The sequence below is a fragment of the Lepidochelys kempii genome, chromosome 11, assembly GCF_965140285.1.
Source record: "Lepidochelys kempii isolate rLepKem1 chromosome 11, rLepKem1.hap1, whole genome shotgun sequence".
NCBI lineage: Eukaryota > Metazoa > Chordata > Testudines > Cheloniidae > Lepidochelys > Lepidochelys kempii.
Window position 1 is genome coordinate 71,879,549 of NC_136390.1, and position 21,307 is coordinate 71,900,855.

Genomic DNA, 21,307 nt, shown 5'->3' on the forward strand with positions numbered 1-21,307 from the left:
GCAAACTGTTATAACTGGACGTGGAGCTTGTTAGGAGCTGTATTTCTGATGCTCCCTGACTTCTCTGATTTGGTCACAGACCTGTGGAGAAGTATTGCAGTATCCCTGTGATGGAGAATTCCCACAAGCAGTAGAAAGCCTAACAAATATTTGCTGTTAGATCAATCCTTTCTGTTTAAAGTGCAATGTTTATAGCTAAGCTCTGACACAGGAAGGTCAGGCGGAGTATCAAGGTTGCATTATATAAAGGCAGAGAAATATATGCTGGAAACCTGAAGGGAAGACTTTGCTGCTTAGAGGAGGAAAGTTAGGTTTTCCAGAAGAGAAACCATGAAGACCTTATTCATTTTTGTCCTTGTGATGAGTGTTTGGTCTTGTTCTGGTAAGTTCCTCTAAATAGGAAGAGCATCCATTCTTACTGGATGAATGACTAATGCTTGTTTTAATGGGCCTGTGATATGTTTGTGTCAGCGTTGCCAGTGTACGACTATGAACTGTCCATCACGGAAGAAGCTCTGCATGCCTCCATTGGAAGAGTGAATTCTAGATCACAATGGCCAGCCCTGTTTGGCGTCGTCAAGAGCTACGTTAGAGGGGTGAGTGTGGAGCTAGTCAAAAAAATGTCACTGAAACATGTTTGTGGTGGGGAAAAACCAGGAAATGTCAACCAATTTTCTTTTGGTTTGGAATGTGCTAATTTTCTTCCAAAAAAAAAAAGATGATTTTTTCCTTGTCATTCAATCAAAATTCTTGGTTTTCAAAAACTAAAATCATGTTTTTTGGAAAACCAAAATATTGTCAGTTTTCAGCTTTTCATTTGCCTTAAAAACCGTGGGTTTTGGGGGTTTTTTGAGGGACACTTCAAGGAAAAACAATTTTTTCATAATCTTCCATGGAAAAATAATTGGCATTTTCAATCAGCTCTAGAAAAGTGCTTTCCATTTTTGGGTGCGTTGTAATGTGGCTCAGTTGAACATTTCTTGGCCAGTGTTTATAATATTTAGTAGATGCACTTGTCCTTATCACTTACGTTCACCATTCATGCAGTCTAAACATTTTCAATCTGTATGTAGTATCATGGCAGCAATTCTACTGGTCATGTGTTGCTGGTCCTCGCTGCCTTCAGTGCCTACAGCTTCCTTAGAAAATTGCTTTAACAGGTTCAAGTTTCTTATGCTCAATTGTTATTCCACAAGGGACTTTTTGAAAAGCAAAAAACCAAATGTGACTGTCACACCTCTAGCCCCAGTGACATATGCTGTAACTACTGCATTTTGATATAAAATTAAGAGGCTTGCATTCCCAGACAAACCCAAAGCCCCACTGTTTCTAAACTTTAAACTTGGAATGTACCTACTCCTGCATGATGAGTGTCCCATGGTCCTGCTGGAATAAATCTAGTTTGGAAATATTGCAGGTAGCAAGGTTGGAAAATAAGGTGCTGAAAGTGAAAGGGAGATTCACTGGGTCTGAAAAGTCAATAAGAATGAGAGGAAGAGGAGAGAAGTCCTTAATACATATAACTGCAAATGTACCCGCCAGTCTTTAAAGTTTATCATGTTTCCTGCTGGATGGTACTACTCAGCACCGGTTCTGGTAATAGTATTATTGTTCGGTATTATTGAACACTTATATTGTGAATAGTGCCTAAAGGCAACAACCAGATTTGGTCCCATGGTACTAGGCACTGTACAGACACTCTTTTTAAGGGTCTCACTTTGGAAATGGATTGTTATACAGCTTCTGTGACATTTATAAGCTAAAATAATGAGATGACAGACCTATACCCTAGCCAGGCATGAATAAACCATAGGGTGAATGGTAAGTTGCAATTGCAGGGGTAATGATTGAAAGAGAAAACCCGGGAAAGATTTCCTTTTAGCTCAATAGGGAGTTTTTTTTCTAAAGCAATCATCCTTGGGTTTTTTTGGTGTAACAGATACCTTATAAATAAGGTAGTTAACAGTAGACACAGTAAAAGCGGCAAAGAGTCCAGTGGCACCTTATAGACTAAGAGACATATTGGAGCATAAGCTTTCGTGGATGAATACCCACTTCGTCGGATGCAGGTTAACTGTAACTGATCTCTGATTCTCTAGCCTTGACAGCTCATTGTTGGTACTGTTTACAGCACACAAGGCGGAGCTGTGATTCAACAGTAGCCTTGCTGTTGGGTTGAAAGGTGCTAATGACATGTGTGTGTGTGTGTGTGATTAGGGAGAGCATGTGAGTTAAAGCAGCAGTCTCACTGTTAGCCCTTAGAGCTCTGAGGTTCCTTTTGGATGGCAAAGCAACCACACAGGAGAGCTGATGCTCGGACTCTTTCAGAGCCCATATACTCCCAGAGGAAATCTGTGAGCTACAGGGGAGCACCAGGTGTAAAACCCCAGGACTGGGGCAGGAAGGGAACTGTTTAATTAAGCAATTTGCACTGGCGAGAGACCCTAGAGAGTCACTCATGGCAGGTGCTGCTTGGGGCCATCGCACCTTACCTGAGGCTTCTGCAGGAGGAGTTGTGTGCAGCTTTTACCAACTCTGTTGAAGGAAATAAGACGTGGTGTAACTGGTTTATTTACAAAATGTCCACAAGAAAATACCCTTACCCTGTCCCTGGCATTCTGCTCCAGACGGGATACTTACTCCCAAGGCCTTGATTTCTGTCACAGTTTGGCAAAGAGGCAGTAGTACCGTGTAGTGTACACAGAGAAAAGCAACTCAAGCAGCAATCACACATGCTATTGGCCCTTCCTTCGTATACAGGTTGACCTGTTGGATAACAATGACTACAGTATAATGCTGGACTTCATTGTTCGAGAAACCACCTGCACTAAAGATTCAGAGAAGGACCCGTCCTCGTGTAACTTCAGAGTGGGACACTATGTGGTAAGCGTGCCGGGTCTCCTAGCATGGAAAACACCCTCTCTGTAATTGAACATGGCCTGGGATTCTGTCAGCTTTTGTGCTGATCATTCAAGCCCTTTGCTAAGCAAATACCTGGCTTGAAGCATTAAGTAAATGACATTTGAGGACTGGCCACTATACATAAGCTGCTGTAGACTCCTCCCTGCTCAACATGCACAGGGTGGGAGAAAGAAGTGTATTCTATGCCATGTTAGAAAGGACCAGACCAAGCCCATCTTCATTATTTTATATTGCCTCACTTAACAACACAGGTGTAGTTAAGATGTTTTTTTCACAGCAAAAAATACCCGACTGAAAAATTGCTCCTACATCTTCCTCTCCAGCATATTCATAAATTCCAAGGCCAGAAGGGACCATTGTGATAATCGAGAATGACCCCTCGTGGGTAGAACCCAGGCCAGAGAACTTTTCTGAGTGAATTTCTGTTTGAACTACAGCAGGTCTTTTAGAAAAGCAGCCAGTCTTGATTTAAAAATGACCAGTGATGGAGAACCCAGCACGACCCTTGGTAAATTGTTCCAATGGTTAATTCTTCTCACGCTTAAGAGACACTTTTTTTTTCTTGTCTGAATTGATGTAGTTTCAACTTCCAGGCATTGGATGTTGTTGTATCTTTTGTCAGCTAGATTGAGGAGCCTTCTATTATCAAATGTCCATGCCCTGTGTAGGTACTTCAATGCTCAACAAGTCACCCTTAACCTTCTGATTGAGCTCCTTGAATTTTCCAATCCTTTAATCACTCTGGTGGCTCTTTTCTGAACCCTCAACAATTCCAGAAGGGTATTGAGAAATTGGAGACAACAGAACTGGACACAGGATTCCAGTAGCAGTCATACCAGTGCCAAATACAGAGAGAATATAACCTCTCTACTCCTACTCGAGATTCCCCTGTTTATACATCCCAAGGATCACATCAACCCTTTTCGCCATGCTGTCACACTGGGAGCTCAAGTTCAGCTGACTATCCACCATGATGTTGAAGTCCTTTTTGCTTCCCAGGGTAGTCCCCCATGTAGCTGGTCTGCTACCAGGATGAGCATAATATGAAAACCAAGCTGTTTGAGGATATTTAGGATTCATTAAAAACTAATGCTTATCTGATAGTCACTCAGCCAGCTAGCCCCAGGATGGGAGCGGAAGGAAATGTGGCTTAAAGCCACCTCTGCGCACAGTCTCCCACTCCTGAGCTGTGCTATATGCTGGCCTGTTTCCTGGCATAGAGTAGAGCAGTCTGAAGGACTCCCTGAATCCTCTATCAGGCAACACTAGTTAACAGGCTAACTGAAGTCTATCACAGGGCCACACCCAAGTCCATTGGCAACTAGTCAGTGGATTTTATCATTTAGGGGAGTCCCTATCCAGTGGCTGAATTTGATGCCTGTGTGTATTGAACATACTACTATGTCTGCAATTGTGTCCTTACTCAGCTCGGTCAGGTGAAGTACAGGAAAGTTCCCCAAATGAGGGAATAGAAATTTCAAACTGTCTTCTCCGCTTTGTGTCACTTACAGGCAATCCTAATAAACATGCAAAAGTATGAAAATACAGTATCAAAATATCACCAGGATGGAGCTAAGGGCAACCCTGGAGTACTCCATCACCTAAAATAGCTGTTGGTTGTACTTCAGTTTGGATGAAACTGCCGCTTAATCATTACCGCCTCCAGTCTGGTGATTAAAGAAGTAATTTAAAAAAATGGGGCTACTACCAGCTCAGCACTGTATAGCTCCCCGTCTGCAACCTCAGAGAGCCAAGGGGATGAAAAGGGCCTCTGACATGGAGATGGGCATCGAGTCTGACCGCCTGTATGACAGGCCACTAAACACCTCCCAGCCCAGCAACCAGAATTAGACCAAAACACTACAGCCTTCAGAAGACAAAACTATTGGGTGGATCAGAAGGGACCGATGTTCTCCCCACCCTGGAGGGGTTCCTTCTGTAGGGGGCTGAGGAACATTGGGGAAGCAAGTGTGAGGTACCTCACCTTAGCACTATCCATTATGCCCCTATTTGTGGTTGGGCAGAAGGCAACAGTCTCCAGGGTGTGGAGGTGATGTATTTCAGGAGCACAAAAGCCATACACACCCAGTTCAAAAATGGAAAGACTCCAGAGACTGGTGACTACACTGAACTGCCACAAATAAGTTTTGCTGGAAGACCAGAACCAAAGGCTAATCCATGGTTGTGAAAAGTGTGCTCTCTCAGGTCCCTGCTTTTGGTAGCTGGCTATCAAAAGGCTGATGACTTGTGATTGAAACTTGTTCTCCGGGCAGTGCCAGTAGGCTTATGCCATAGCCTCCATACCTGAATGGGTGAACTCTATTTTGATCTATTACAGCAAACGGCCTTCTGCAGAAGTACAGTGTGGGTCTCTGAAGAGCAGATACAGAACTTGACAGTTTACTGCAGCCAGGATGGGTCCAGCTCAGAATCCTCAAGCAGTGAGGAGGTAAGCAAGCAGAAAATTTGCTTTTGCCATGCAGCTTTGTCTTAAGGAAAATTCTGCCTCTGGTGCACATAGGCTTGGCTTCCATTAACCTGAATAGGAGTTGCATATGCATATCAGAAGACACCCTGACTTCATAGATTGCTCCACTGAAACAGTGAATGACTGAGACAAATGTGGTGATCGCTTTAGGGGGGGAAACAGCCCTTCAGCACACCGCCAACAAAGAACAAGAACTGCCTCTCCCAACAGTGTTCTGTTCCCCTCTCCTGGTCTGGAACTTGGCTATTTTGTCTCAGGCATCACCCCAGATCAGCTGGGATCTTTGATCTTCCCTGATGGATACCTTGGTAGAACTTGAGTTGCAGACTTTGACACTAATTTTACATTGTCCAGCATAGTATTTGTTTGCATGATCATAAAGATGCAGATATGCAGCTCTAATAGTCAGAAACAAATATAATTTATTCACCTACACTTCTGTTTTGGTGATCATGTCATCACTAGTCCAAGCACTTCATATTATAACTAAAGCACTTTCACTTTGGGAACTGTTCCACATTCTTCTTTGGTTTTGATCCGCTTCACTCGATTCCTGGATTTGGGTAAAGGTTGATCAAAATAGCTGAGCTCCACCTGGCTCTGTTTCAAAACCATGCAAATATGCACATTTTGAAAGACTTTGATGCAAAACCAGGTTCACCTGGGTGTCAGTTTTCCCACTGATGGACAAACATATTCCTGCATTTCCAGATTGTAACAAAGCACGGAAGCAGCTGAGTTCTGGATGGCGTCATAGAATCATCGAAATGTATGGGTGGAAGGGACCTTGAGAGGTCATCTAGTCCATCCCTAAAATTTTCCTAAAATCTAATAGAAATCTTCCTTGCTGCAGATTAAACTCATTATATCTTGTCCTACCTTCAGTGAAGACAGAAAGCAATTGGTCACCATCTTCTTTATAACAGCCCTTAGCATATTTGAAGGCTATTCTCAGGTCCTCCACTCCCCACCCCCGTCTCTCTTTCTCAGTACTAAACATGACCAGTTTTTTTAACCTTTCTTCATAGGTAGACTTGGAAGGATTCGATTTTTGTTGGTAAATGTCAATTTCATTGGCTACACACAAACCGACAAAAAAATATTTCCATCAATAATAATCAAAATGTACAGATAGGCAAAGTAAGAAAAATGCTGCTTCAGAATTTCTTAGATGTATATTTTGACATGAGATATTGGCGATTTGTGTTTAAACTATTGCAAAACTTTAACTTCTTATATCTGTCTACTGTCTTTAACCAGGTATAGTCTGATTCCCCCATAATTTCCCGGAACTGTGAAAATTTTAAAAAATAAAAATAGAAAAAATGCTTAAAAATAAACATTCAGATTATCCATAGTTTTTTTAATTTCAAACTCTGCCAAGCCTACTCATAGGCCAGGTTTTCCAAACCTCTTATCACTTTTGTTGTTTTTTGGACTCTCTCCATTTTCTCCACATCTTTTCTAAATTGTGGTGCCCAAAACTGGACACAACACTCCAGCTGAGGCCTCACCAGTGCTGAATAGAGCAGCACCGTTACCTCCTGTGTCTTACAGCACTCCTGTTAATACACCCTAGAAAATTAGCTTTTTCGGCGACTGCATCATACTGACTCATATGCAATTTGTGACCCACTATAACCCCCAGATCATTTTCAGTAGTACAACCACCTACCCAGTCATTCCCCATTCTGTAGTTGTACATTTGATTCCCCCCCCCCCAATGTAGTACTTTGCACTAGTCTTTATTGAATTTCATCCTGTTGATTTCAGATCAATTCTCCAATTTGTCTAGGTCATTTTGAATTCTAATCCTGTCCTCCAATGTGCTCACAACCCCTTACAGGTTTGTGTCCCCCACAAATGTTATAAGATACTCTCCACTCCATTATCCTAGTCTTTAATAAAAATATTGAACAGTACTAGACCTAGGATGGACCTCTGTGAGACTCCACTTGAGGCATCCTCCCAGTTTGACAGTGAACCATAGATAACTACTCTTTAAGTTCTGTTCTTCAACCAGTTGTGGCACCCACCTGGCAGTAATTTCATCTAGGCCACGCTATCCCTGCTTGTTTATGAGAATGTCATGTGGGACTTTGTCAAAAGCTTTATTAAAATCAAGATATATCATGTCTACTGCTTCCTGGCCATCTACTAGGCCAAAGGAAATTAGGTTGGCATGATTTGTTCTTGACAAATTCATGATGGCTATTCCTTAGTACTCTATCAGCCCCTAGGTGCTCACAAATTGATTGTTAAATTAATCTTTGTTCAAATAACCTTCCAGGTATCAAAGTCAGGCTGATTGGATCATCTTTATTCCCCCTTTTAAAGATCGGTACTATGTTTGCTCCTCTCCAGTTCTCTGGGATCTCACCCATCCTTTGTGAATTCACAAAGATAATCACTAATGGTTCAGATTGCATTAGCTAGTTCCAGAAGTACCTTACAGTGGATTGTGTCAGGCTGTGCTGACTGGAAAAAAATCTAATTTACCTAAATATTCTGTAACCTGTTCTTTCCCTATTCTGGCTTGTGTTCCTTCCATCTTGTTAATATTAATTGTTAAGCATCTGGTCACAATTAAGCCTTTTTAGTGAAGACTGAAGCAAAATAGGCATGTAACACCTAAGGCCTCTTGATGTCCTCTATTATTTGCTGTCCTTGCCCACTTAGTAGCAGACCTACATTCTCCTTTGTCTTTCTCTTGTTCCTGTGTATTTATAGAACCTTTTCTTAGGGCTGGTCTAGACGAGGATATTAAGTTGGTACAATTACGTGGCTCAAGGATGTGAAAAATCCACACCCCGTAGTGATGCAGTTAAAATGATCTAATCCCCAGTGTAGACAGAGTTAGGTTGACGGGAGATTTCCTAGCTGTGCTGCTGCAGCACTTTAAGTGTAGACAAGCCCTTATTATCTTTTATGTCCCTTTCCGGGTATAACTCATTCTGCAACTTGCTTTTCTGATTTTGTACCTGATTTTGTTACATTTGGTGTTTGAACATTTTGCACCACTCTGTTTCTTGTTAATTGCCATGGTGTTTAAGGTTGTGCCCAATAATTATGTTCAGAAATGAAGTTTTCATTTCAGGCAAAAGCTTATAGTGCCAGAGTATGGGGACAACTTGTGCCATTGGTTAAATGCTAGAGCTCAATGAATAACTTGTAGCAAGATTCAAACTTCAGCATCTTTGATTTGTCAGAGTAGCTTGTGACTTTCTTGTGTTTAGTCCCTATTCCAAACCGTTCAGAGAATACTTTCTAGGAATTCATGATCTGTAGCACGGAAGCAGTGCAGTTTGAGTGTTTAAAATTCAAGCTATGTGGGTATATTTGGAGCATTGATTCTGTTTCCTGACTAACATGACTCCTACAGTGGGGTTTCAGTGGAAATACTCACTTTTTGGAGTAGAGTCATTTTGGTGAATACTCTTTAACAGTCATTTAAAATTGCTGATTGCTGCCATTATTTCTGTCAGGAAACAGTTGCTATAGTATTTATGGAGCATAAAAGCCAAAGGGAAGTGATGCCACAGAAAAAGGAAATAAGTTTCTTTCTGCAAAAGGTGCCCTGTAAATCTGCCTTTGGAGGTTATGGTTTAGATCAGGAGTTCCCAGCCCGGCATGTTGTGATTAGGTGTTGGGAGTGGGATGAGGGGGCACATCCGCCCTTCCCTTCCCTGTCACAGTACAAAAGCTAGCTTAGACAAACAAGGCTGAGGCAGCCTTGCCATGGATTGACTGAAGGGCCAGTCCTGGCACCAGTGAATTCAGTTAGAACCACAAAGCACTTGTCTCTGCAGCAACACGAGAGGGGAGAATTCCTGCTTGCTTGTGGGTGGGGTTGATTGGAAGTGTCGCAGAGCATCAGAGAAGCTGGCTTGCTGGAACGGAGAATTTCTATGGTCATACGTTTGTTACCATAAATGGCCTGGGGACCAGTCATCTTCCAACAAAATTCCCATTGACTTCAGGGGGGCAAGATCAGGCTCGTGGCCATGTGATGCTACTGGCAGGCAGGGACAGAGTGACTTTGGTATAAACACTAAAGGCTTCTAGAAAACCCCAAAGGCTCCAAGCCAAAGTCCCTAATCTCATTCGTTTCAGAGGCTCTAATTAACAAGGGGATACCTTTGAAAAGCTCCTCTTGATTTGGGGAGCGGGGGGAGCATCTATTTCCAGGGTCCTATTTTAAAGGTGATTTCCCTGCATGCCAGTCAGGGCTAGCAAGCCAGTTTCCTCTTGGACTGGCTGTCCCCTTTCTGGTACTTATATTTCCCTAGGCTGGTTCAGTGGTGTTTTTCCCAAACAGAGTAACTTTAAAAAAGATAAAATCATTGCAAATCCAAAAGGCTGCCTTTGACTGTGGCTTACTCTGACAGCTTGGTATATATGCCTTTGAAAGATTTCTTTATTTTTAGATGATGTTCATGGAAATGATGGCCCCAGATAGAAGGGGTGACAGTCGCAATGAAGGTAAGTAATCTGGGTGATTGACTCTTTGTCACTCAGAGCTTTGATGCATATCGTTGGCAGCCTAACAGACAAGATTTTCATAGATATTAAGGTCAGAAGGGACCATTATGATCATTTAGTCTAACCTCCTGCACAATGCAGGCCACAGAATCTCACCCACCCTCTCCTGTAATAAACCTCTCACCTATGTCTGAGCTATTGAAGTCCTCAAATCATGGTTTCTCTTACCCTCTCAACTACCATATAGCCACCCTAACCTTAGCGTAGGTGCTTTGAATTCTCGATATATTCTTGAGGTAGTGAGGCTTGGGTGAATGCTCTGATTGGAATGGGGTAAAAAAACCCTGACTTACTGATCCAAGGTGAGGGTGAGACAGGGAAGCATAACTTGAGGGAGTGGCCAATGTGGAATGATAGCGATGCAACCAGGCGAAGGACCAGACTATCACTAGTTTTCACAGGAATGGGAGGACATGTAATTCTGAGAGCGTGGAGAGGAGAGCTGTCAAGGTTCCTTCCCCACTCTGAACTCTAGGGTACAAATGTGGGGACCTGAATGAAAGACGGCCGAAGCTTATTCTTACCAGCTTAGGTTAAAAGCTGCCACCACCAAAGTGTTACACAAAGAACAGGGGAAGTGCCCACTTGGAAACGTCTCCCCTCCAAAATATCCCCCCAAGCACTACACCCCCTTTCCTGGCGAAGGCTTGATAAAAATCCTCACCAATTTGCATAGGTGAACACAGACCCAAACCCTTGAATCTTAAAAACAATGAAAAAGCAATCAGGTTCTTAAAAGAAGAATATTAATTAAAGAAAAAGTAAAAGAATCACCTCTGTAAAATCAGGACGGTAAATACCTTACAGGGTAATTAGATTCAAAACATAGAGAATTCCTCTAGGCAAAACCTTAAGTTACAAAAAGACACAAAAACAGGAATGTACATTCCATTCAGCACAGCTTATTTTATCAGCCATTTAAACAAAACAGAATCTAATGCATATCTAACTAGATTGCTTACTAACGCTTTACAGGAGTTCTGACCTGCATTCCTGCTCTGGTCCTGGCAAAAGCAACACACAGACAGAGCCTTTGTTGCCCCCCCCCTCCAGCTTTGAAAGTAACTTGTCTCCTCATTGGTCATTTTGGGTCAGGTGCCAGTGAGGTTATCTTAGCTTCTGAACCCTTTACAGGTGAAAGGACTTTGTCTCTGGCCAGGAGGGATTTTATAGCACTGTATACAGAAAGGTGGTGACCCTTCCCTTTATATTTATGAGAGGAGCAGTCTGCAATCTCAAGCAGTGGTGACACTTGCATTCTTCCTGTGCCCACCAGCACAATCTTTTTCCAAGCTTCCCCTGGGCAGGTCTTCCGTTACCCTGGAATTGAGCAAGGAATGGATTTTTTTTTTTTTTTGGTTCATTGGCTGAACGGGTTGGGGCGGGAAAGCTTGCTTTCAAACTGAAGCTGAATTTTTTTCAGGGTTTTCTTGACAAAATAAAAACAACAGAAAACTTCCTTCTGGTCGAATGACACAGTTTGAATGTTGATTCAGCTTGACAATTCTGGAATAGAATGTCGATTTAACATTTTCAAAATTGGTTTTGGGCTGAAACTATTTGCCCAATTTGAGCTGAATTCATGAATAGCATTTTTGGGTGAATTTACTCTTTGCCCAAAACATTGCTAGGCCAATGTTTAATAGCATGGTGTATAGATCTCTCCATATGAGGAGACATTAAAAAGACTGGCACTGTTCAGCTTAGAAAAGAGACGACTAAGGGGGGTTATGATAGAGGTCTATGAAGTCTTGACTGGTGTAGAGAAAGTGAAGAGAGATGTGTTATTTACCCGGTCACATAACACAAGAACTAGGGGTCACCTAATGACATTAACAGGCAGCAGGCTAAAACAAACAAAAGAAAATACTTCCTCACACAACACACAGTCAAACCTGTGACAGCCAAAAATATAAATGGGTTCAAAATAGAATTAGATAAGTTCATGGAGGATAGGTCATCAATGGCTATTATCCAAGATAGTCAGGGAAGCAACCCCATGCCCTGGGTGTCCCTAAACCTCAGACTGCCAGAAGCTGTGACTGGACGACAGGGGATGGATCAGCTGATAATTGTCCTGTTCTGTTCATTCCCTCTGAAGCACCTGGCACTGGCCACTGTCAGAGACAGGCTACTGGGCTGGAGGGACCATTGACCTGGCCCAGGATGTCCCACAGACCTATCCTGTAGCTCTTCCTGCCAATGCTAGAGCTAGTGCAGGAGGCAATCAGCACCACAGCTGGAGGCATGCTGCATGTGGAGGATATGTTGAGGCAGAACCTCTAGGTGCATTGGAACAGCAGCTGCACCTGGCAAGAGAGACATGTGCTCCCAGCTCTGCTGCTTGTCCAAGAGCCTATGCAGAGAGGGCCGGGCCATTAGCACATCCCCACTGCTCCATTTGAACATCTAATTAGTGCTCTTGGCATCATGGAAACTCTTCCTTTGTGCTCAGGGTTCAAGCAGGGACTCTAGCTGTTCCTTGCAAAAGTGTGTATAGTGGGGGATTAGGAAAGGACTCCATACCTCCCACCCCACCCTTCATAGCCATACAAGTTGTCATAAATATAAAGGGAAGGGTAACCACCTTTCTGTATACAGAACTATAAAATCCCTCCTGGCCAGAGGCAAAACCCTTTCACCTGTAAAGGGTTAAGAAGCTAAGATAACCTCGCTGGCACCTGACCAAAATGACCAATGAGGAGACAAGATACTTTCAAAGCTGGGGTGGGGGAGAGACAAAGGGTCTGTCTGTGTGTGTGATGCTTTTGCCGGGACCAGGTCAGGAATGCTCTTCAGAACTTCTGTTAAGTTAGTAAGTAATCTAGCTAGAAATGCATTAGATTTCCTTTTGTTAAATGGCTGGTAAAATAGCTGTGCTGAATGGAATGGATATTCCTGTTTTTGTGTCTTTTTGTAACTTAAGGTTTTGACTAGAGGGATTCGCTATGTTTTGAATCTGATTACCCTGTAAGGTATTTACTATCCTGATTTTACAGACGTGATTCTTTTTACTTTTTCCTTAATTAAAATTCTTCTTTTAAGAACCTGATTGCTTTTTCATTGTTCTTAAAATTCAAGAGTTTGGGTCGGTGTTCACCTATGCAAATTGGTGAGGATTTTTATCAAGCCTTCCCCAGGAAAGGGGGTGTAGGGCTTGGGGGATATTTTGGGGGGAAGATGTCTCCAAGTGGGCTCTTTCCCTGTTCTTTAACACGCAGTTCCCCACATCTGTACCCTAGAGTTCAGAGTGGGGAAAGAACCTTGACACAAGTTCATATACAGCAGCTGTCATTGTTTCATAAGGCTTTGGATGCAGCTGCAGAGATCTCTATTTTTAGGAAGATGGGGCTCTAGACTGCAGGAGGCAGATCAGGCAGTGGCAGGCTGTGGCTTACAGCAGGCTTTTGTTGCTCTTCTGTGTTCAGGGAATAGTTGTGCTGTATAAAGGGCCAGATTCCAGCTCCATGTTTAAATACGTGTGTCAGTAAAGTCAGTCCTTAGAAGAGAGAATGTTTAGTAGAGGGCTGAAATTCTTTAGTTGCACAAGATTTAATCTTGAACAGAACACAGCCCTTTGGCTCAAAGCAGCCCCATGACAAAATGGGATGCTTGTCCCAGATTTCCTTGATGGAGACCTTTTGAGGTGGTAACAGTTCTTCCTCATCATCTTCAAAGTTTGGATCCCCGCTCCACAGCTGGGAGCTGATACTCTTTTTGGAACATCAGTGTAAAATGGAAATACAGTGATGCTCCAGCAATTCAGAGCCACCATGGAGAGATTACGCATACTCATGGCTATGTTCAGAACATATATACCCCAGCATAGACCGATGGCTCATGTTGGTGAACATCATGATTTTCCCATAAAGGAAATCCCGACTTCTGCTTGGCCTCATTCAGTATTTACCTCAAGTCTGTACATCATGATGTTCACCTCATCAGAAGTCAGTATGTGCTTTTTCAGTATGGGGTTGGACCCTGACTGTCCTAACCCTTACTCCGATGCTTTGGGAGAATGTCCTGTTCAAACCGTTCATGAGAATGCTGAAGGGACCCACTAACATTTCATATTCTTTTCCAAAAGCTAAACTTGCTCCTGAGGCCTTCTCTGCAGGGAGAAGACGCCAGAGCTATAAAGCTCAGCGCAAATCCAGTAAAACAAACTCCTATGCATTGGAATAACCCCACTCAGGTAAATACACTTTCTTGAATGTGCCTTCTATCAAGGTATATCCTGGAACTTCGGAATCTGATTGCTTAGAATAAATGACCTCCTGAGAATATAGGAATCCATAAACTGTGACTTGGCTACTAGTGTGCTGGAAGCCAGCCTGTCCTGGGAATTTAGTGTATGTTTACACAACAAGCAGTAGCTCACGGCAATGAGGCACAGAGCCAGGGGCTACAGACTTGAGCTCATGCTATGGCACTGAACATAGCTGTGTAGATGATTGGGCTCAGGCTCTGAAGCCCTCTCTGGGGTCTGAGCTGCTGCCTGAGCTTGAACATCTGCAACTGTTTTTAGCACTATAGTGTGAGCCCCAGTCTGTGGACCCAAGCTCCGAGACTTGCTGTTGCTTGTCATACAGATTTTACTGGTGGCAATGCCAATGAGACAAGCAAGAATGGAAACAGCAGTAGCACTGTGTTACTCAGGTAAAAAGAAATGCTCGCAGTTCTACAATGCAATGGCCAAATTAAGGGAACACTTTTGTATAATGTGCTGTGTAGTCACCGTGGAAATGAACTAATAACTAATGAACACTAAACTGACATGTCACAACAAGCACAGAAACTGTTTGAAAAGATGGAGTTTGTAGCCCATCCAATCTGCTCTCTCATCCAAATGTAATAATTTGGCAGTCTCTTTAACCGCCCCCCTCTCTCGTCCCCCCTCATATTCTGTGAGCCTGGCAGGCATTCAGGACTGGATAGCTCCATGGACAGGTAGTGACTGGAGGTTACTGCCATCAGATAGCTTTTGGGGAGACTGTGATATATTTATGGGTTTAATCCCATTCCACATCCCAAAAACCGTCCCCACAAATAAATCCTTGATTCAGTAGCCTAGAATGAACTCTGGTGTTCACAGGCCTACACTCTTTCATCTCTACCACTTTTCTCGACCTGTCCTGGTTGATACAGAGGAAATTTCTGTCAGCAATAAAGCACATCATGTGTAGTTAGGGCCTTTCCAATTGACTTTGACTCCGGATCATGCCCTTGTTGAGGTGTCTGATGTGAGGGCACATCTTGAAATGTTATAAATCTCTTGGTGAGTCCTGACTGTGTTCCTGCTGTGTAGCCATATTTGATTCAAATACACACACAGGTACAACTTGGCAGCCATTCAGACTGTTGTAGGAATAATGATTAATGTAAAGCTTAATCTAGAGCTGCAGGGTGGTGGGGGAAAAGAGTGGTCTAGTGGCTTGAGCACTGGAATGGAAACCATAGAATCATAGAAGATTAGGGTTGGAAGGGACCTCAGGAGGTCATCTAGTCCAAGCCCCTGCTCAAAGCAGGACCAACCCCAGTGAAGTCATCCCAGCCAGAGCTTTGTCAAGCCGGGCCTTAAAAACCTCTACAGATGGAGATTCCACCACCTCCCTAGGGAACCCATTCCAGTGCTTCAGCACCCTCCTACTGAAATAGTGTTTCCTAATATTCAACCTAGACCTCCCTCACTGCAACGTGAGACCATTGCTCCTTGTTCTGTCATCTGCCACCGCTGAGAACAGCCTCGCTCCCTCCTCTTTGGAACCTCCCTTCAGGTAGTTGAAGGCTGCTATCAAATCTCCCCTCACTCTTCTCTTCTGCAGACTAAATAAGCCCAGTTCCCTCAGCCTCTCCTAATAAGTCATGTGCCCCAGCTCCCTAATCATTTGTGTTGCCCTCTGCTGCACTCTCTCCAATTTGTCCATATCCCTTCTGTAGTGGGGGGACTAAAACTGGACACAGTACTCCAGATGTGGGCTCACCAGTGCCGAATAGAGGGGAACGATCATGTCCCTCGATCTGCTGGCAGAGCTCCTCCTAATGCAGCCCATTATGCCGTTAGCCTTCTTGGCAACAGGGGCACACTGCTGACTCGTATCCAGCTTCTCATCCACCGTAATCCTCAGGTTCTTTTCTGCAGAACTGTCGCTTAGCCCGTTGATCCCCAGGCTGTAGCAGTGCATGGGATTCTTCTGTCCTAAGTGCAACACTCTGCACTTGTCCTTCTTGAACCTCATCAGATTTCTTTTGGCCCAACCCTCCAACGTGTCTAGGTCACTCTGGACCCTATCCCTACCCTCCAGCATATCCACCTCTCCCCACAGCTTAGTGTCATCTGCGAACTTGCTGAAGATGCAATCCATCCCATCATCCAGATCCTTAATGAAGATGTTGAACACAACTGGGCCCAGGACTGACCCCCGGGGAACTCCACTTGATATCGGCTGCCAACTAGACATTGAACCGTTGATCACTACCCATTGAGCCCAACGATCTAGCCAGCTTTCTATCCACCTCATAGTCCATTCATCCAGCCCATACTTCTTTAACTTGCTGGCAAGAATACTGTGGGAGACCGTATCACAAGCTTTGCTAAAGTTTAGGTATAGCATGTCCACCGTTTTCCCCATATCCATAGAGCCAGTTATCTCGTCCTAGAAGGCAAGCAGGTTGGTCAGGCATGACTTGCCCTTGGTGAATCCATGCTGACTGTTCCTGATCCCTTTCCTCTCCTCTAAGTGCTTCCAAATGGATTCCTTGAGGACCTGCTCCGTGATTTCTCAAGGGACTGAGGTGAGTTTGACCAGTCTGTAGTTCCCTGGGTTCTCCTTCCATTTTTTAAAGATTCACGCTATATTTCCCCCTTTCCAATCTGGGACCTCCCCCGATCGCCACAAGTTTTCAAAGATAATGGCCAATGGGCTCTGCAAACACATCAGCCAAATCCCTTAGCACCCTTGGATGCAGTGCATTCGGCCCCATGGACTTGTGTATGTCCAGCTTTTCTAAATAGTCCTTAATCTGTTCTTTCACCACTGAGGGCTGCTCACCTCCTCCCCATACTGTGCTGCCCAGTGCAGCAGTCTGGGAGCTGACCTTCTCTGTGAAGACAGAGGCAAAAGAAGCATTGAGTACTTCAGCTTTCTCCACATCATCTGCCACTAGGTTGCCTTCCTCATTCTGTAAGGGTCCCACACTTTCCCTGACCACTTTCTTGTTGCTAACATACCCGTAGAAACCCTTCTTGTTACCCTTCAAATCCTTTGCTAGCTGCAACTCCAATTGTGCTTTGGCCTTCCTGATTACACCCCTGCATGCTCAAGCTATATTTTTATACTCTTCCCTAGTCATCTGTCCAAGTTTCCACTTCTTGTAAGCTTCCTTTTTGTGTTTAAGCTCCCCAAAGATTTCTCTGTTAAGCCTAGCTGGTCGCCTGCCATATTTGCTATTCTTTCTGCACATTGGGATGGTTTGTTCCTGCATCCTCAATAAGGTTTCTTTAAAATACAGCCAGCTCTCCTGGACTCCTTTCCCCCTCATATTAGCCTCTCAGGGGATCCTGCCCATCAGTTCATGAAGGAAGTCAAAGTCTGCTTTTTCTGATGACCATGGTCCATATTCTGCTGCTTTCCTTTCTTACTTTTGTCAGGATCCTGAACTCGACCATCTCATGGTCACTGCTGCCCAGGACCCTGCCTACCCACTTCTACTTCCCCTACCAATTCTTCCCTGTTTGTGACCATCAGGTTAAGAGGAGCATGGCCCCTAGTTCTTCCTCCAGCACTTGCACTAGGAAGTTGTCCCCAACACTCTCCAAAAACTTCCTGGATTGTCTGTACACTGCTGTATTGCTCTTCCAGCAGATGTCAGGGTGATTTGAAGTTCCCCATGAGAACCAGGGCCTGTGATCTGGAAACTTCTGTTAGTTGTCCAAAGAAAGCCTCATCTACCTCATCCTCCTGGTCTGGTGGTTTATAGCAGACGCCCACCCTTCTTGCTCCTGCCTCTAAACTTAACCCAAAGATTCTCAACAGGCTTTTCTCCAGTTTCATACTGGTGCTCTGAGCAATCATACCGCTCTCTTACATACAGTGCAACTCCTCCACCTTTTCTCCCCCACCTGTCCTTCCTGAACAGTTTATACCCATCCATGACAGTGCTTCAGTCATGTGAGGTACCCCACCAAATCTCTGTTATTCCAGTCACATCATAGTTCCTTGACTGTGCCAGGACTTTCAATTTTTCCTGGTTGTTTCCCAGGCTTCTTGCATTCGTGTACAGGTACCTAAGATAACTAGCCGATTGCCCTACTTTCTCAGTATGAATCAGGAGGCCTTCCCTGTTGCATCCTCCTCCTTGTGTTTCCTCCCAGTGTCCCACTTTCCCACTTACCTCAAGGCTTAGGCCTCCATCTCCCGGTGAACTTAGTTTATAGCCCTCCTCGCTAGGTTAGCAAGCCTGCCTGCGAAAATGCTCTTCCCTCTCTTCATTAAGTGGATCCCATCTCTTCCTAGTAGTCCTTCTTCCTGGAACAACATCCCATGGCCCAATAAACCAAAGCCCCCTCTCCGACACCATCTGCGTAACCACACATTTACCTACACAATTCAATGGTCCTACCTGGCCTTTTCCTTCAACAGGGAAGATGGATGAGAACATGACATGCACCTCAAACTTCTTTATCCTTTTCCCAGAGCCATGTAGTCTGCAGTGACCTGCTCAAGGTCATTCTTGGCAGTATCATTGGTGCCCACATGGAGAAGTAGGAAGGGGAGTGGTCTGAGGGCTTGATCAGTCTCGGCAGACACTCCGTCACATCCTGAATTCTAGCTCCAGGCAAGCAGCACACTTCTCGAGTTTCCTGGTCTGGACAGCAGATGGATGACTCCATCCCCCTTAGGAGGGAGTTCCTGACCACCACCACCCATCTCCTCTTCTTGAGCCCTAGAACAATGCATCCCATGCCTTCCGGTTGATGGGGTCTCCTTCTGATCCCGTCCCTCAGATGACTCTTCCAAATCATTCTCTGCCATAGTACCTGTGCAGAAAGCCTGAAAATGCTTTCTTACCTCTATCTGCATTGGGGATACATGGGTTCTCCTCTTTCTTCTTCTGGAGGTCACATGCTGCCAATTTTCTTCCCATTCTGCACTGCCCACTCAGATTCTTCAGCATGCTGTGCTGCAGTACCAAACACTGATTTCTATCCAGAAAATCTTCATTTTCTCTGATGCAACGCAGGGTTGATACTTGGGTCTCTAGTCCTTTAACCTTCTCTTCTGATATGGAGACCAGCTTTCACTTTGTACAGATGAAGTCGCTTCTATCCTCTGGGAGAAAGACAAACATGGCACATCCTGTGCAGGTCACAACAGACTCACTATCCATATTGTCTTCCTCCTAAGAGCCTCTTCAGATGTTGTATTTACTGCTAATAGAAGCCTGAAAGGCTAAAACTCTATGGGAACTCTCCCAACCCCAGGCAAACTCCCTCTGTTGGCTTCTCCTCTGTTGGCCACTCACTCGGTTTGCAACTGGCTGCTTTTTTATAAGGCTGCTGGTTCGAAGCAGTTGCCCCAGCTCAAAGCCTTCCCTCCAATCAACCACTCAAGGCCCATCTGAAACAAAGCACTCCCAATTCACACTTTTCAAACAAAGAACCACAGGGTCAAAGTAGCTCGAGTCCAACAAATGGTCACAGCAGATAGACACTCAGATATTCACCCCACCAGCTCAGAACACAGTCCCCCTAATGCAGCACTCACCGTAGCTCCTCTCGGACCGTTCCCAGGCAAACTCCCTCTGTTGGCTTCTCCTCTGTTCACAGCTCCACCACAGACTTGCTCTGTGACCTTGGGCACATCCACTTCCCCTGTGTCTGTCATGTTTATTTAGAGTCTAAGGTCTCTGGAGCAGTCTCTTTGACTATCACAATGGAGCCTCAGGGCCCTACTGTCATACAAACCATTACCTCTGTATTACAGTATCTAAAAGAACAAAGAAGCAATGTAACTGCAGCAGCTGTTCATTACTCCTCCACCTGCAGTCTGGCTGCAAGGGTAATTTAGAGTCTAATTAATGCAAATAATAGTGAAGGCACAAGCAATTCATTGGCTTCAGTAAGTCTTGCATTGCACAAACTGTCTTTGCTAACCTACTTCTGAGAGGCTGCGTGGGAGTCGTTCTAATTGCTGCTGCTATGTCACCCACCATATCATGCGACAGAGAAGTTAATCTAAAGGAAAGTGACTTTAAATGAGATTAATGTGCACACCATGAAGATAGCTGGTTAGCATTTTAAACACTTACAAAGTCTGCTGAGGAAAAGGAAAGCTGTTCTTTAAGCAGAAGAATCTTTCTACAGGATAAGAGATGGCCTGTGTGCAGTTCCTATTCACCATGTAACCACAGCACGATTGGCACCGTTGCTCACAGCCCGGGCAGAAAGAGCTAGGATACCATACCATATGTGAGGAGGCTGAACTAACTTCTCCGGTTTGGAAAAATGATAGTTTTAGACAAAGTTTAATGTCAGTGAGTCACTGACAAACCCCAAGCAGCTGTTCGATCCTGAGCCAGATTCTTGTTTAAAATTACACGATAGGGGAGAGTACTTTTTCTTTCAAACGAGAGGTCAAAATTAAAAAGAGAAAACCCAGTACTCTGCTAGATCAGGGCTCGTTTTATTTCATCATGCTATTTAAAAAATAATGCTTTCCCTAAGTCTGTCCTCTTTTATGCTAGTCACAAGTCATGTCAAGCTGACACACCATTTTAATTAGTGCTTTTCCTTTTTATGTAATCTTTGACCTTTCTAATTTCTTCCGACTTCCATGGTCAGGCTGCAGTGTTGTTCCAGCATGCAAGTTATTTTCTTCTAGCTGGCTTTTTTCCCATTAGGAGGCTCAAGATGACAAAACTAAAGCTAAATCAAGAGTAAATAAAAGGTTTGATCTCCCTCAATGTTCTAAAACAAAGATTAAAATAAATTAAATAATTGGCTGTGGTTAGATTGTGAATTCATTCCAATGAGCTCAGTAGAGTGGCACCAAGGATGACTGTAACTCTTTCATCTATAGACCTATGGTGGGGGTGTGTGTGTGTGTTAATTTTATGTATAATATTTATTTAAAAACTTCTTTTGCTCAGATCTTGCATCAGAAATACTGGGTTTTCTTTGGTTTTGCTGGCAAGCTAGTGAAATGACCCCAGAAGGGTCAAGAGACTGTAAGAAGTGATACTGAGAGGGGGATGGAGTCTGTCAGACTGCCTAAAAATCTGTGTTCATTTTTAATATCTCTCTAAACCAACTTCTAATAAAACTTGGGAGGGAGGTGAGGGATTCTCTTTGAA

The 21,307-nt window shown here is 44.0% G+C and overlaps 1 protein-coding gene across 1 annotated transcript; it reads left to right on the forward strand.

Moving 5' to 3' along the window:
• The first annotated feature begins 330 nt into the window (after positions 1–330).
• SPP2 (secreted phosphoprotein 2) lies at positions 331–14,137 on the forward strand. The gene is made up of 6 exons (XM_073304778.1): positions 331–382; positions 472–596; positions 2,761–2,883; positions 5,261–5,371; positions 9,838–9,892; positions 14,040–14,137. Exons 1-6 carry the CDS (start codon positions 331–333, stop codon positions 14,135–14,137), a joined length of 564 nt encoding a protein of 187 aa, XP_073160879.1.
• The last annotated feature ends 7,170 nt before the right edge of the window (positions 14,138–21,307 follow it).